The sequence below is a fragment of the Echinops telfairi genome, unplaced genomic scaffold (genome assembly GCF_000313985.2).
Source record: "Echinops telfairi isolate 266 unplaced genomic scaffold, ASM31398v2 ScPeMD7_1;HRSCAF=3_0, whole genome shotgun sequence".
NCBI classification, from domain to species: domain Eukaryota; kingdom Metazoa; phylum Chordata; class Mammalia; order Afrosoricida; family Tenrecidae; genus Echinops; species Echinops telfairi.
This window is the reverse complement of record NW_022103896.1, coordinates 35,124,587-35,140,453: the sequence shown is the minus strand read 5'-3', so window position 1 is coordinate 35,140,453 and position 15,867 is coordinate 35,124,587. Positions and strand designations below refer to the sequence as shown.

Below are 15,867 nucleotides of genomic sequence, written 5' to 3'. Positions count from 1 at the left end.
ACAAAGAAGAGTTCAGGAGATAACGTGGCTTGCATTTTACTTGATAACCAATAATGAAAGAGATAAGATTTTATAGAAGTGATCAACCTCATCCTAAATTGATCTGTTGTTGTTGGTAGCGGCCACGAAGTCAGTTCTGACCCCTCGCAGCCTTGTCTACAGCAGCGTGGAACACTGCCTGGGCCTGCACCGCCCGCACAGTGGTTCCCATGTTTGAGCCCAAGATGCAGGCACCGTGTCATTCCACCTTTTCCCTGCCCCTCCACTTTACCCACTGTGATGTTCTTCTCCAAGGACTGGCTTCACCTAACAGCGCATCCTAAGTGCATGGGTGAAATCTCACCCTCCTTTCCTCTAAGGAACATTTTGGCTGTACTTCTTCAGAGACTGATTAGTTTGTTCTGTGGCAGTCCATGATGCTTTCTTTTTAAAAATATCATTTTATTGGGAGCTTGTACAACTCTTATCACAATCCACACATCCATCCATTGTGTCAGGCACATTTATACATTTGTTGCCATCATCGTTCTCAAAAAATTTTCTTTCTACTTGAGCCCTTGGTATCAGCTCCTCATTTCCCCCCCTCCAACTCTCCCGCCCTCACAAACCCTCAATAATTTGTCATTTTTTTCATGTTTTACACTGACCGATGTCTCCCTTCACCCACATTTTCTTTTTACATGAGCCCTTGCTATCGGCTCCTCATTTTTTCCCCTTCCTCCTCCACCCTCCCTCCCTCACGAACCCTTAATAATTTATACATTGTTATTATTTTTTCATACCTTACACTGACCGATGTCTCTCTTCACCCACTTTTCTGTGGTCTGTCCCCCAGGGAGGGGGTTATATGTAGATCATTGTGATCAGTTCCCCCTTTTCTCCCCCACTTTCCCCTCCCCCTCCTGTTATCGCTACTCTCATTATTGGTCCTGAGGGGTTTATCTGTCCTGGATTTCCTGTGTTTTCAGCTCTTATCTGTACCAGTGTACATCCTCTGGTCTAGCCAGATTTGTAAGGTAGAATTGGGATCATGATAGTGGGGTGGGGGGGAGGCATTAAAGAACTAAAGGAAAGTTGTATGTTGCATTGGTGCTGTACTGCACCCTGACTGGCTGGTTTCAATAGACTTCTGTAGCCCCACAATTCTAATGCACTGATACTTCTTTGGTTGCCTTATTTGATGTCCTACTTTCACATGCATGTGAGTCAATGCAAAATACCACGGCTTTGATCAATCACACCGTAGTCCTTAAAGTAACTTATTCTCATTTACAGTTACGGCCTGTCTTACGAAAGTTACTAAGTTAAGGCCCTTACCGTGATGGTCATAACTCTCCGGCAAACATTTTGTCTTACTTTGTTATTTGCAGCATTCCCATTTGATTCTTTCCTGTGTCTTCATTTATCTGCTAAAATGTCCTGTCTATTCATGGACACTTTCCGTATTTTTCAGTAGTGTCGCTAATGTATCAGTCGTACTTATTTCAAGTCCTCTGTACTGACAGTATCTGTCATCCCTTAGGATGATTTTATTGGTTCCATTGTTTTTTGAAAATAAGCCTGCATACCTCTTCTCTCATTTTTTCTTGTTTCTACTCATTTGTGATGGAATGTCATCCGTTATGAATAGGTCCTTAGAGATTGATGCAAAGTCTATTTATGCCTTAAAATGAGCACACCTCTTCTTCTGTTAGTTTGTGTATATGGTGTGTGTTGGGGGAGAGTTAATCAATCCAATAAAGGATTTGGGATTTATTGTTGCTATGGTTACTATCAGTGTACTACTGACTCCAAATTAACCTTGTGTTATTACCTGCACATTATATCTCTTTAGCACTCTCCAAAGCATCTTCTGGCCTAACATACTGGTAATTACAGCAGGCAGCAGTGCATGGGGGGAATTTGCACTCTTATCTAGTCTACGAAACATGGACACCTAGACAAATAAAAGGAAACCTGATGACGCATTTCAAGCTGGTTAGTGAAACTGTTAAACGTAGAAATCAGACATTGCTGTGTGAACAACATGCCTCATCACTGCTTATACAATGTCAACACACAATTCAGACCTGTAGAAATACATATTTAACATAGATATTGTTTGATGGACTTTTTGAGGGCACAAGAAATGGGTTAATATAGAGACAATATCATGATGGAATAACTTGAATTTATTGCAACTGAAAAATGTTACCAAACTTTAATAGACCCAGCAGTGGGAAGAGGAATTTTATAAATTGCTCCAAACTCACCACCACTGGGTCAATTCCAACTCATAGAGAAAGATAGTCTCATCTTTCTTCCGTGGAGCAGCTGGTGGATTCAAACGGCTGACCTTGTAGTTAGCAGCCCAACATGTAAGTCACTAAGCTGCCAGAGCTCTTTAGAGTTTTATAGATAGAATGTGTTAATTCTATCGTCTCTCAGATTTTCAGAGTTGATACTTTAAAGATGTATTAATTCACTGCATGTTAATCATTGCTGGAGAAATAATCCTTCATATTTGTGGGCTTGTTTCTATTATTTGTGAAGTAGTAATTAAATAACAATGGAAGTTATGCGGTTCTCAAACCATTTACCTCTTACATGATGAGCACATATTTAATAATGTAATGCATCTTAATTGTTCAGTTTTATATTTTTCCCTAATTTCTTGAGGAAATTGGGAAGGTTAATCTTTTCTCTTGGCGATTTCTAATAATTACTATTAAAATGCTTTTAGAGAAGAGAAAGTTTTCCCTCTCCTTTTGGTGATGAAATAGGCTCGTTGGTAGTCATACTGTCTTTTGGCATTACTGGTGTCTTACTTTCTGTCATCAATATGTGTATTACTACCATTTTTCCATTGTAGATTGTTACTAATATGGCTGACTCTTAATACTGTTATTTTTGAATGGCCTCATTTATGGTTAACCAACATGCAGGGATTGCATTTAACTCAACAGAAACATTTCTGAGAAACACCTCCAAGGTGTTTTGCTTTTAAAAGGTATATTTTTCATGAAATATAAAAACTTTACTCACAGAATCTTACCATACAACCATGAAATTATTTAATATAGACTCATTACCTATGAGTCTACATTATAGAATAATTGTCATTGATTTCTAATATTACTTCAAAACACTGAATTGCATAGGTGAATATATATAATAATATTACTATATATATAGTTTTTGTCATCCCTAGAGAGCTACGTTGCATTGCCCTTAGATCAAACGGGAGTGGCATCAGTGTGATGGATGGACACATGCCTGCTGGCCTGGTCTTCCCTGGTACCTTGCATGAGTCACATGCAACTTTGATGGAGGATGTTGTTTTGGGTGGTCACTGTCGATGTCACCCGACAGCCACTCCATGTGACAGAGTAGAACAGCCCTGTAGGGTTTTCTGGGCTGTAAATCTTTATAGGAGCAGATTGCCACATCTTTTTCCTGTGGAGCCACTGGTTCTAACTGCTAACCTTTTGGTTTACCTACTCATTGCTCCACTGGGGCGCCTACTGTTTGAGAATAAAGACTCAAAAGTAAGTAGCAAAGGTGATAAAGTAAGTCAGTTATGTCAGGTACTTGGAAAATTTAAAAACATATTAAAAGCAACTAATAAGGAGAGAGAAATTATTCAACCGTCACCTTCAATAAAGGATTTTAAGATTTTTTCCCCTTCAAAATTACTGAAAAATACCAAAATATAACATTATTTTCGTTTTCATTTTTCTTATGAGCAAACAGGGACATGAAGAGTTTTCTGTTACTGTGGCCTAACATTAGCCCATCTTCCTCTCAAAATCTGTATGTACTATTACAATATGCTTTTGCAGTTTGATTAGGAGCTCAGCAGTATGGTACCAACAGCTACTCCTGGGCTTTCTACTCAGGCAACCAGGTACAGTCTCAGAAATCCTCAGGGGGTCACTATGAGTCAGCATCAACTCAATGGCAGTGAGTTTGGGTTTTTTTGAAATTTGATTGGTATTACTACCCTGTCAGTTGTTACAATATTGTCAGTTAATGATGATTAGTTCTATTTTTGTTACAAAGGCAACTACTTATTATAGACTTCCAGGTAGCCTCTAAATAGTTCTGTGCTTCACAAAGTGTTATGTATTAATTTTTTTCTTACTTCTCAGTTGCTGCTATTCAAAATTAATTAATTATAAATTCTTATCTTAAAATTCATTAACGCTCCCAACTTTTATATCTTGATCTCTATATGAGACTGGGTGAGTTAGGCATTACTTCTTTCAAATTTCTTAGCAAGAATTTTAGGGCTCATCTAGTCAGACATATTCTTACCCAGTGTGGAAGAATAGTATATCATGGTCTTTGGATGTGTTATTAGATTTTAAAATATGTTAGCTTTTCATTCCATTGATTGTGATGGGTCATTTTTTAGGAAGTTTCGACCTTCTATCATTTTTTTAAAGTTTCCTTTATTACCTATTTTTATCTGACATTGTGGCAATTATATTATGTCAACTCTCTATAGTTGTATTTCTTATTCTTATTGAAAGGAAATATAAGTAACATTTAATAGACACAGTAGTTTTCACTTTTTTCAATAAAACAATATTTTTTATAAATGATGTTTCTTTAAAAAATGATTTTGTTTTATAAATAATCATTAACACCCTTTTAAAACCATAGGAATATCAAGATTTTTGAAACAGTTATCTCAATTTCATCCACACTCTTATATTTGAATTATTAAATAATGTTGAAGAAGTAAAACTGCATATCCTGACATTTTACTTCCCACTTGGTTAAAGTGATTTGTGGAATAAGAATAAATAAGCTTGTGCATAAATAAATTTTATTCTAACTTTATGTATAAAGATAAAGATATTGCACAATTTGTTTTTATATATTGTATAATTAGGTTATGTTTATTATTAACTTAAGATAATAATAAATCTTAATATAAATATAAAGGTTGGAACTCTGTCAATCTTTCAGATAATTTAAGATAGATTTATATGAGGGGGTACCAAAAAAACCTCAGAATTTTTTCCTCCAAAAGCTATGTATTTACATTTTTTTTTACAAAACAACCTATCACCTTCAAAGTACTCTCCATTACACTTAATACATTTGACAAATATGTAATTCCATTCTTGGAAACATTTTTCAAAGTCATCTGTCTGGATGGCTGACAACACCTCCCTCATTTTTTTGTTCACTCTCCTGTGCCTTCAAATTGTTCTCCTTTCATGTCCCTCTTCATTCACAGAAACAAAAAGAAGGCACACAAAGTAAGGTCAGGTGAGTAAGGTGCATGGGGCAAGAGAGGCATGCTGTTTTTTGCCAAAAACTGGCACACTGAGATGGCTGCGTGAGCTGGTGAATTGTTGTGAGGGCCAAACCAGTCCCCTGTCTGGCACAAACCAGGCCTTTTTTGTCGCACACTGTTATGCAATCTTTTCAGAACCTCTAAATAGAAAGCTTGATTAATAGTCTGACCTGGTAGAAAGATCTCCAAATGCACTATCCCTCTCGTATCAAAAAAACAAATGAGCATCTGTTTTGGGGGGTACCCCCTTGTATATCCCTTTGATTCTGGTTATCTATTGTGATAAAGATATATAAAGATGTACATGAAACACATAATAAACTATTGGGCATATTTATGTTCAAGGGTAAATGTTTTCTCTAAAATCATTGTTTTAGAAATAAAAATAGAATTATCAGATTTTACACTGTGAAGCTGCCTTTTTCATTTTTCTCTTAGATAATTGAACGTTTTATAATATTTACATTTAATCATTTATTTTGCTTATTTTTTCTTTAAACCTATTCTAGAACTCTTATTAAGAATACTAGAGCTATTTTAGGGAATCAATCATATTTTGGTACATGAACTTTATTTATTTTAAAACAAATTATTAATCTATATGATTTCAAATGTAAAGTCCACCCGAGGTACAGCATAAAATATGTTCAGTATTCACTTCATAAAATCATTAATTTCTACTGGTTCAAAAATGTATACCACATAATTCATTCAATTTGGAAATAGTGGGGTTTTTTTCCTCTCATATTATTAATTTGTCATTATCCAAAAAGTGCTCAATAAGAGAATTCATAGGTAAATGGAAGTCCTTGTGATACATTAGTTTTGAGAAAAAGTAATGTTTGCTTTACTTTCCATTTCTGTGGTGACAATTCTTGTTGGGTGTCATTAGGACAGCTCTTACTCTTAGGGATCCTTTAGGGCAGAGTAAGATTACCTTATAGGGTTTCTGATTATCAGAACTAGTTTGAATATAAAATTTGGGTTAAGACTATGTATTACCGGTACTTTTTAGTTCTAGCATCAAAGCTAGTGTTTTAAGAGTTGCCTGACAGAAAGTGGGACTATTATTAGAAAGCAGTTCTCAATCACATGTTATATAGAAAGCATTACACTAGACTCTAGAGATAGGTTACTCACAATTAAGTGTATTTCTTTCCATGAGGATTAATTTTGGGTATTGAATTTATTTGTTGTCATGGAGATCAACACTATTTCAGAACCAGTATTATTTCAAACACACGCCCTTCTGAATAGTATTGCTTGGGATAGCTACAGTGCAATGAGACAGGTGGCATGGATCGACTGATAACAAGTGTTTTACACAATGGTTTTATTGTGGGCCATGTTTAATAAAGCTACAGACTTCCAAGTTGCACTTACAGCCTCATTGTGATTCTTCTCTTTGCGTTGTCAGGGGTCATTTAGGGGTCATACGTGACTTCTTGCACGTATGTAGGTTGCACACGGCCTAAGGCCATGAAGAATGAATGTTTATGTGGTTTTTTGCCTTCCTGTGGGGAATGGTAGGAAATAGAATGGAATTACATTATTTAAACCAATGTTTCCCACGTTTCACTTGTTCCAATCAGGAAATTCATTTTGGAAAACAAGCATTTTATTTTGTCCTGGATTATACTGAGCACTCCTTAGACATCTTTAAGAGGCTTAGTGCGAATGTGCTCAGAATGTGTTGGGGGAAAGCAAATTCTTTTCATGCGCAGTGAAATTTTAAACAGTTAAGCTTTTTTTTCAAAATCAGTTTGATGCATCATAAGCAAATAGCAGAAGGGCACTGAAGGTCAACTGAGCTGCTTTTTGACTAACGTTTCAGGGATTGTGAAGCAGCAGCTAGACAGCCATATCACAGATCCAGACCAACAGAACAACGGCCTCTGCTTGAGCGGACCGCCACCCGCTCCAGATCCACTGAGCGTCCTGATACAAACCTCAGGAGGTCGATGCCTTCATTAATGACGGGAAGATCTGCCCCTCCTTCACCTGCCTTATCGAGGTGAAAGATAAATCCACCAGACTAACTCCCCCTGTCCCCCCGCCAGCACACCATTTTATTTTCCCAACAGCTAATGGTCTCTTCTATCACCCTTGGCTGATCACTAATAACAATCAGTACTAACCCTCTCAGTGTAAGCACACTATTCATATTCAGTGGATATAATAGTGTGCGGCTGTCATTGTAATTGTTTATTAACTGTTCCGACTGCATTTGTTTTGTGATTTCTCATTTCTCGGGAGTTCTGGGTAACTGCCCACATGATGTACCACATAACGATCATGTTCTTCTCCTACAGAATGAGAAATTGTTTGTGTCCATTAGACATCACTCTGGGAATATTCATCATAATGACCATAAATGAAACTAGAGTCTTAGTTTCCACCCATCAAAGCTAATGTCATGTAGTGACTAACATCTTCTTCAGCTGAACTTTGAAACCTGGAGTTTTGTTCGTAGTTCCTTGAGTATTATCCCAGGAAAGGTTATTTAACACGTGCCTGAGTGAAAATCTGTTTAGCTGAGGGGAGGAAAGTTAGCGAGTTTGCTATCCAATAGACAGAAAATCTACAATGTCACCCTTTGTTTCTTTTGAGCTGCAGAATCCTCATCTTGCCTTCTTTCATGTGGATTGAATATTAGTTTACATTAACAATTCCATGGATCTTACTGTAGGCTTCTGTGTGCATGTATGTGTGAATGTATGCATATGACACAAAATATAAATGTCTTTTGCTATTTCAATAATCATTCAATACCCTTATTTTGTCCTACTTTCTTAACCTTTGAATCAGCAGCTAACCCACTTTTAAAATTATGCTTAAATAAATATCATATGAACCAAATATCTTAAAAGTATTTAACTCACTCTACTGAAAATCAATATTAATGATGTACCTTTTAGGTCTCATCCCCGTACTGGGTCTGTCCACACAAGCCCATCAAGTACTCCCGTGGCAGGACGCAGGGGCCGACAGCTTCCCCAGCTTCCACCAAAGGGAACGTCGGAGAGAAGTAAGTTTTACTTTGAATTATGTCATACAGGAAGTGCACATGGAGGCTAAGGGGAATCCAGAATGTTTTTTTACTACCCTTGTGTTCATTTTTTGTTGTTGTTGATTGAATATTTTACTCCTAGCTGATGGTAGTTATAGTGATAAGATATACTTTGCCTCCAAAATGAGTACTATTTGGAGGAAAAATAGGCTAGCTTCATCTATTTTGCTTATTTAACATCTCTCAAATGTAATCAATTCATTCTAAGAAAAAATAAACTTTAAAATAATGCTCTTAAGTAAGCAGTTGGATGATATTACATTGCTTAAGTTTATGTAGTGTTGATAGCTTCATAACGTTTATTAGTAACTAGCCAAATCAATTTTCACATACTGCAAAGGACTGGTTAGCTGATGCCATACCATGGTGACCCTTCTCAAAAGTGGAGTACCAGAAAGAGGTAATCACGATTATAGCAACCAAAAAAGATGCATGTTGTACTGATATTTGTATAACTTATAAATGTTGGCATAAGCCCTATTTGTGCGCGCCTGTGCACGCACACGCACACGCATATGCACACGCACACACACTCCCCCAAATTTAACTTCTTGGAAAAAGACCTCTAAATGCATGGATAATGTCTGAATATAATACTTTTCCAACATTATTTTTTGAACAATCCCTTATTCAGTAAGTGGACATGCTTTGCAATTAAAAAAGAAGGAAAAGAAAGTATATATTTAAGTTGCAATTTAACTTTTTTTTTTTAATAGACGATACAGTCTGTACCTTTGGAAATTTCTGTTGTTTTTAACCCCTGTGCTTTGGTTCCCTTTTTTGTTTTGTTTTTTATTTTGTTTTGTTTTTTTCTAGACAATGGAGTGAAGGAGATAGAATCTTATGAAGGTCTGTAATAAAGGAGGGTTTGTTTTCTGCTGACAGCCTTGCTGGGGGGGTTTGTAAGCAAAAATAAACCCAACTGCAATTGATGTCTCTTCTTTGTAGAGACTTTTATACACCGTTGGTTTTGTTAGTTTGTTTAGTTTGTTTTCAATTTTGGTAGTCTTTTCATTTTTCTTAGAAATTTTACCAAGGAGTTAAATTTCTTTGATTCAGTCAAGTAAGAATGCAAAGGATTTAACTTCTTTTAAATGCAAAGATAATATGTTCTCCTTTAAAATTCAATTCGTCTTTAGAAAGTACTTTAAGGCTTTAACCAAAGATATCAATTGCAGTCTGCATTTGTCATTGAGGTTGTACATGTAGTCTAGTTATATTTATCATCATATATTTCATTTTGTATTTATGATGATCTTTAAATTATGAATCTTAGCTTTTTAGAAAAGAAAGTTGTGGAATTAGATAGTGACTGTGGTTTGTATTTCTACATCTTTTTTTATGTTTTAGAACGACTGTTTATATTGTATCAGAGTTAAATGTGAGCTAGTTTTATTATCAAACACTACATTATGACTCAAGATAAAAATTTAAGTTGTGAGATATAGAGTGTGATATATTAACTAGCCACCCCCCACCGCCCAAAAAAATTCTCTGTTGAATTCTGAGGTTTATTTTACATCTTTAAAGAGTCTGAAGCTGTTTGTTACTGACAACCTCGCGGCACATAGAGTAACGCCCAGCATATTTAGGAGGCCCTCAATGAATATTTGTTGAGTGAATGCATGAAATACTGATTTAAAAACAAGAGGATATTTCAAGTAGTTTCTAAAATGCCATAGAAAATCATTTTGTCATCCTATATATGTTTGTACTAAAATGTATGCTTTTATGGCCTACTTATAACAAAATTGTAGTATGTTGCATTTGAGCAACATGGATTTATATAATTTATTGAGAAATTATGCTCGCATTAGTGATAGCATGATAAAAACATTCATTTTTTGCCTCTTTGTACTTACTGTGTATCAAGATTTTGACTTGGCTCCCTAAAGAGGTTTCAACAGCATTTCTGTACTTATCAATTATTTGCATAAGGATGCGCATGTCCAATTTTAAAACTATTCTCGTAAGGAAAGTGTTGTGGTATGTAATAGAGCTTTTTTGTCCTCCCAAGTTAGTAAAGGAAGTCTTACAGTATAATTTGTTGAAAATCTATTGTCAGAAACAGTTAATATCCCAATTATTTTTTAAAATGTAATATCTTATATAGCTATCCTCTGTTGACATACAGCAGCTCCATTCTTTTTCCTCATAACTGTACCAGAAACTGAACCTACAACTGATACTGCAAATCAGCGTGGGGGAGTGCTCAGAGGGCTTGTCGAGGAATGGTTTACTGTAAAGCCACTCTTCCTATCGTTCCCTCATTTCAATTGTTTGGGTTTTTTTCCTTTATAAAAGACAGGAAACCAAAAGCTGCCTTATCCTTTAGGATGAATTGAAATCACTTTTGTTTGTGTAATTTTCCTGAAAAGTGGGTGCTTTTTACACGTTGTTTTCATATGCATTGATATGAAGACTTCAGGATATACACAGTGTGTGATTAATTTTTTCAGATTTAAGAGGTGATAGATTCATAAATAGTGGTATATTTTAGAAGGTTTAATTTTTATCTGAGGTAAAAGGTACAATTAACTGCGAATAAACTTTCAGTTGACTAAGTCAATTTATATTTGACTTGCGTAACGCTTAAAGGCTAATTATGATCAGTTGTAACTAAATGGCATTTTATGATCAATGTATTGAAATGTCTGTTTTCCTATATTCAAAGGTGAGGATATCCTAATTTTTCTTTGTGTCATTTCATTTATTCATGCTTTATTTTTGTTCCTATAATTAATTATAAGCCTTATTATGTATGTTGACTGGTACAGAATTAGCCATCAGCACTCACAGACAAGTAAAATAGAGCAATGTAGTGAAAGTAAAGTACATTAAACTAAGCACTGGTGTTTTATTTTCCTCTAAATTTGATGCATATTTGTTTTATAGGAATTAAAGTCTGTTAAAAGATATTTTGTTTCTCTAGAAGAAAAGCCGTGTTGATATTATTTTTCTAAGAGCATTCCACACGTATAAAAAATATATGGAGTCAACTGTACACAGTTATCCATGTATCTTAAATATTTTAGGGGTCACCATTTCTTTTACAAATTAAGTTCATCATAGAAGTCAGCAGTGTGGTAAATTTTAACAGTATACTTATTTTCTTTTCTGTAATACAAGTCAGAAATATATTTTAAATATTAGTGCCTTGTAATCATCTTAATTTAAATATTTTAAGTGTTTTGTTTGCTTCCTTTATTTCACTTAGCAGTAACACATACACCTATGTGGTTTTATTTTTTTCTTTTTTTTGCTCATGCAAATACAGATGTTAATGAAGAAACTGGGCAAGTGAAAGAGGAGGGGGCAGATAAACAGGGTGAAGCGGTCAAGGAAGGTCTGTGTGTGTCTATAACAACAGTAGGTGAATGTTTTAGGAGTAGAGTTTTTTCCCTTTCCAGTACTATTTTGGACTCCAGTTTATAAATATGCAATTAAGGACAGAATTTTAAAATATAGTGTCTAATTTTGTCAATCAAAAGATATTATGTAAGCTCCCTACTCATCTGTTCGGGATATTTAATTTATCCAGCTAGTTGAACATTTTGGTTAATATTTAAATCAAACCAAAATTACAGATAGTGCCCTTGATCAAGACATTGATTTGTCATTTACCCCAGCTTTACATTCTTAGCACTTTTTAGTAATTCACAAATACTTATTGAGCATCTACCAAACAAACAAACTGCGTTTCACTGTGTGTTATAAGGAATGAAGGGTTGAATCCTGGAGCCTTGGTTTTTCCCTCAAGACTTTGAGTTGAGAAGAGGCAAATTAAAAAGTAAATGCAGAGCAGAATTAAGTTTCATTAACATTTTAGTGAATATAACAATTTTTTCCATTAAATATTTTCCCTAAAATAACAGCCGCTTTACTATTGATTCTTAATGTTTAAGTCAACCACATTTCTCCCCAAAGAGCCTTCCTCTAAGTGCTGTGAAAAGCCTTCATTTCTTGATGTATCAAACATGTCTGTTGTGCTTATATGTCATAATTTTTCGCCACTTTCCTGACAGAATATTCCAGAAAGCATGTTAAAACTAAAATATTGCCACATACTTACTATTTTATTTGAAAATCATAGTTGAATCCTAATCCTTATCTAAACTGTCAGCTGTTGACTTTCTTTGAGCAATGCAGATAGCTTTAAGTCTGTTTTACTGATCATTATTTTTTATTCGTGAATACTAGAGTATACTTCTGGGGCCTTTTAATCTCTTTCACCTCAGTGTGGATGCAGTGCCATTATGTGGATGCGATGTCTTTTCATGGATGCTTATTTTCATTGGTGTTTGTAGTTTAGGAGATATTTTAAATATCATTTGGTAATTGTCAGCAATGATTCATAATGTCATAAAGATAAAAGCATAAGTGTACCTGAATACTAACTAGTGGAAATAAAGGAAAGTTTAGTTGCATATTTATAGAAATGTTTGGTTAACTCATCTGGATACCTAACTACCTCTTCTCTTTATGTGGAATGAGTTCTATTTTTGTGGAATGCTGTTAGAATGAATTGCATTTTAAGTAAGCTGGGCATTTAATCATTTCTTATTTATCCAGTCCTCTACACCTCGTACTACTTCATTCAAATCCTGAAAGGCTTTTATGTTGACCATGAATTGATCTCCACAGAAAAGAAATCTTTAAATCATCATTAATTTGAAGAATTCAGCAATAGTTATCACTTCCATTTATTTTAATTCCATAAAGAAAAAGAAGACCATTTGCTGAACCAGTTGAGTCTTACATTTAATTCTTAAGATAGATTTAATAAGCAAATCATATCAATTGTTGGGTTTTCATAAAAGTACAACTGTATCTTTCTAATTCTTATAAAAGTAGTGCTTTTCCTTGACCTTATGCTTGCTGTTAATTCTTTCTGGACCAGAAGTATGTACTGTTCTTTGATTTATCACTGTGAGGTGTGATATTTAGTGCATGCATTTCCTTCCCATTGTGTGATGCTATTTTTTGTTCTGTCAGTTTCTACTTGGGTTGTTAATGACCTTAATTATTAATCACTATTGTCTGTTTTTAATATTGTAAAGACAATGAGGAAGAAACACCAAACCCACCTATTAATGTGAAAAAAGGCAAGTCTAAAATGAAATTGATAGTGTCATTCTATATTGTATTTTTTGTATCCATATGTGTAATGCAAGTGAATGATATGCTACGCAAACAAAGCATAAATACAAGTTATAGTCCAATTAAGCTCTCCAACTTCAGCTTTTGTACATATCTGAAAATGAAATTTGAAGTGTAAATATTACTTTATATTTATGATATTATTGGCTCCTAGGACAATCTTATCTTATGAAATGTATTGTGTTGAGATTGGAAACTCTGTTTTATTGATCATGTTTAAAGGACAATATTCTGAGGGAAATGGTAGTAACTATAATTGTCATGTATTGGAAAAATACAACAGATATTTTTCAGTTTCATAATGTAAAATTAAACTATTTGCAAAATATTCTAATTTGGAATTTTAAAGTAGAAAAATTTAATGAGCTAAATGATAATATTAGATGAATATTTTATTTGTGGATTTCTCATCTTTATAGATGAATTAGTATAATGTCTAGGAATTTGCTTGGTTTTAGTACATAGGTGTGATTTTCCCATAACGTGGTGGCTTAATTCTGTAACCCACCAAAACTGAAATCTATGAAAAATATTAGGGCCACATGTCTGGTCAGTAATTTCTTATCCAATAAAATACATATATTGATTTACAATACCAACAGTATAAAATTACTCTACATAAAGGTTAACATTCTAAAACTAGCTCTATACCCCCTCACCAGGCTCAGACTGTGCACGGTTTGGTTCTGTGTGGTTCTGTTGTGCATGGAGCCGCAATGGGTCAGAGTTGATGGCACCGAGCTACAACAAGATCTCTTAGAAACTGGCGTATTGGGTCAAATTAAGACATGAACAGTTTTATGTCTCAGTAGCTCAATGGAAATATCCTCTGTCTTCATTTATAAATATACATATGTGATCTAATTGACATTTAATAATTATGTATCTTTAATGATTCAGTAGCAGACCTTCCCATGTATAACATGCTTATAATGTGATTTTTTTAAAAAGACAAAAATAACATAGAATTACATAAGGTATTGTAAAATATGGATTTTCCCACAAAATATTTAACGTAAACTATGTGTATCTATATTTATGATTTTTAATGACATCTGAATTTCAGTACACCTAAAAGTGCTTTTCAATATGTATTTCAACATATTTCAGTGATCTGAAAGTTAATATATCTTTCAGCTATCCAACGCTTATATTGCAACAGTTCTAATAAAATCTTAATGCCATTTTGTACTTTTTAATGCTATATATATGAATATCTATATCTGCTTCATATGATCTCACTAGACAAATTTTTTATTGAGATTATATTCACCACTGCTTTCTTTGTTTAATCTCATCTTTGGTTGTATCTGAATAGGCTTAAATCTTGCCCCTCTAGACTGTTAGGCTTTTTTGTCTTTTCATTCGATCTTCCACATAATTTCTCATTGGGACCTCATTACAATGTTTTTTCATTTATGTAAAAATACGCTCTACTGCAGAAACATCACTATTAATTGTGTATAACAATTCTAAAAATGCAACAGTATAACTTAGAGGAACTCAATTTAAAAAGCTCAAAAGATGAAAATGTGTATGTACTTGACAAACGCTGTCTAATTTTATTTAATTTAATCTTTGGTAGTCTATCTAATTTTCCTTTGGCTATCTCCTTTCAGGAGAATGACTTTCTGCTTATCCTGAATCTTTGATAAAGTTCAATGGTACAAGATATTGTTTTGAATTAGTAAAATAAGTTTTGTGGATCAGAGAAAGCCCTCTAGGTGAGAGAGACTTGGAAATAACATGCTCTTTCTCCTACTGAAGTATCCAGAGTAAGCAAGAAACAGCTATGGGTTCTAGCTTGTAAACAGGTGCTAGTGGTACCCAAGAATCGAGTAAAATGGTAGAGACTTTTCACTGGCTCTAAATGCCAAAGGGAGGAAATAATGAAGTCAGCTTTTATCAGCATTTTCTGCAAACTGCTCATATATAATTTTGAAATTTTAGTCTCTGTTGTCCTTCATTGAGTGAGAAACATAACCAGTCAGTCAAATCTGCTCCACTAATCTCCTATGGGACCAAACCCGTAGTTTTTTTCCCCTTCTGTTCATTTATTGATTGTTTCTACACATGATTGAATACCTATTATATGAATACCTATTATGTTTAAGTTCTAGAGATACAGCACCAAGCATGACAAAAAGGACTCTACCTTTGAGGTTTTCCCTGTGTTACTGAGGAGATGTTACTGATAAAGGAATGTTATAACCAGACACGGACAAGTTCAAAGACGAAAAATAAGCTAGGGTAATGGGAGTGATATTCTTATGGAGCATTAGCGCAAACTAAATTAAGTATTTAAGTAGTAAATAATATATATGTGTGTGTGTGTGTGTGTGTGTGT

General features: G+C 34.4%; 1 protein-coding gene across 31 annotated transcripts in view; it reads left to right on the top strand.

Annotated features, from left to right (window-relative positions):
* RIMS2 (regulating synaptic membrane exocytosis 2) overlaps positions 1-15,867 on the top strand; it is a 438,267-nt gene that overhangs the window by 254,957 nt on the left and 167,443 nt on the right. For 13 of the 31 annotated variants that reach the window (XM_045287759.1, XM_045287752.1, XM_045287740.1 and 10 more), the window contains 3 exons: positions 7,125-7,304; positions 8,209-8,318; positions 9,177-9,209. In XM_045287759.1, the coding sequence (XP_045143694.1) occupies positions 7,125-7,304; positions 8,209-8,318; positions 9,177-9,209 (323 nt within the window). The remainder of the gene's footprint in view (positions 1-7,124; positions 7,305-8,208; positions 8,319-9,176; positions 9,210-15,867) is intronic. The other 18 variants (XM_045287836.1, XM_045287745.1, XM_004697445.3 and 15 more) reach the window with 3 other exon arrangements.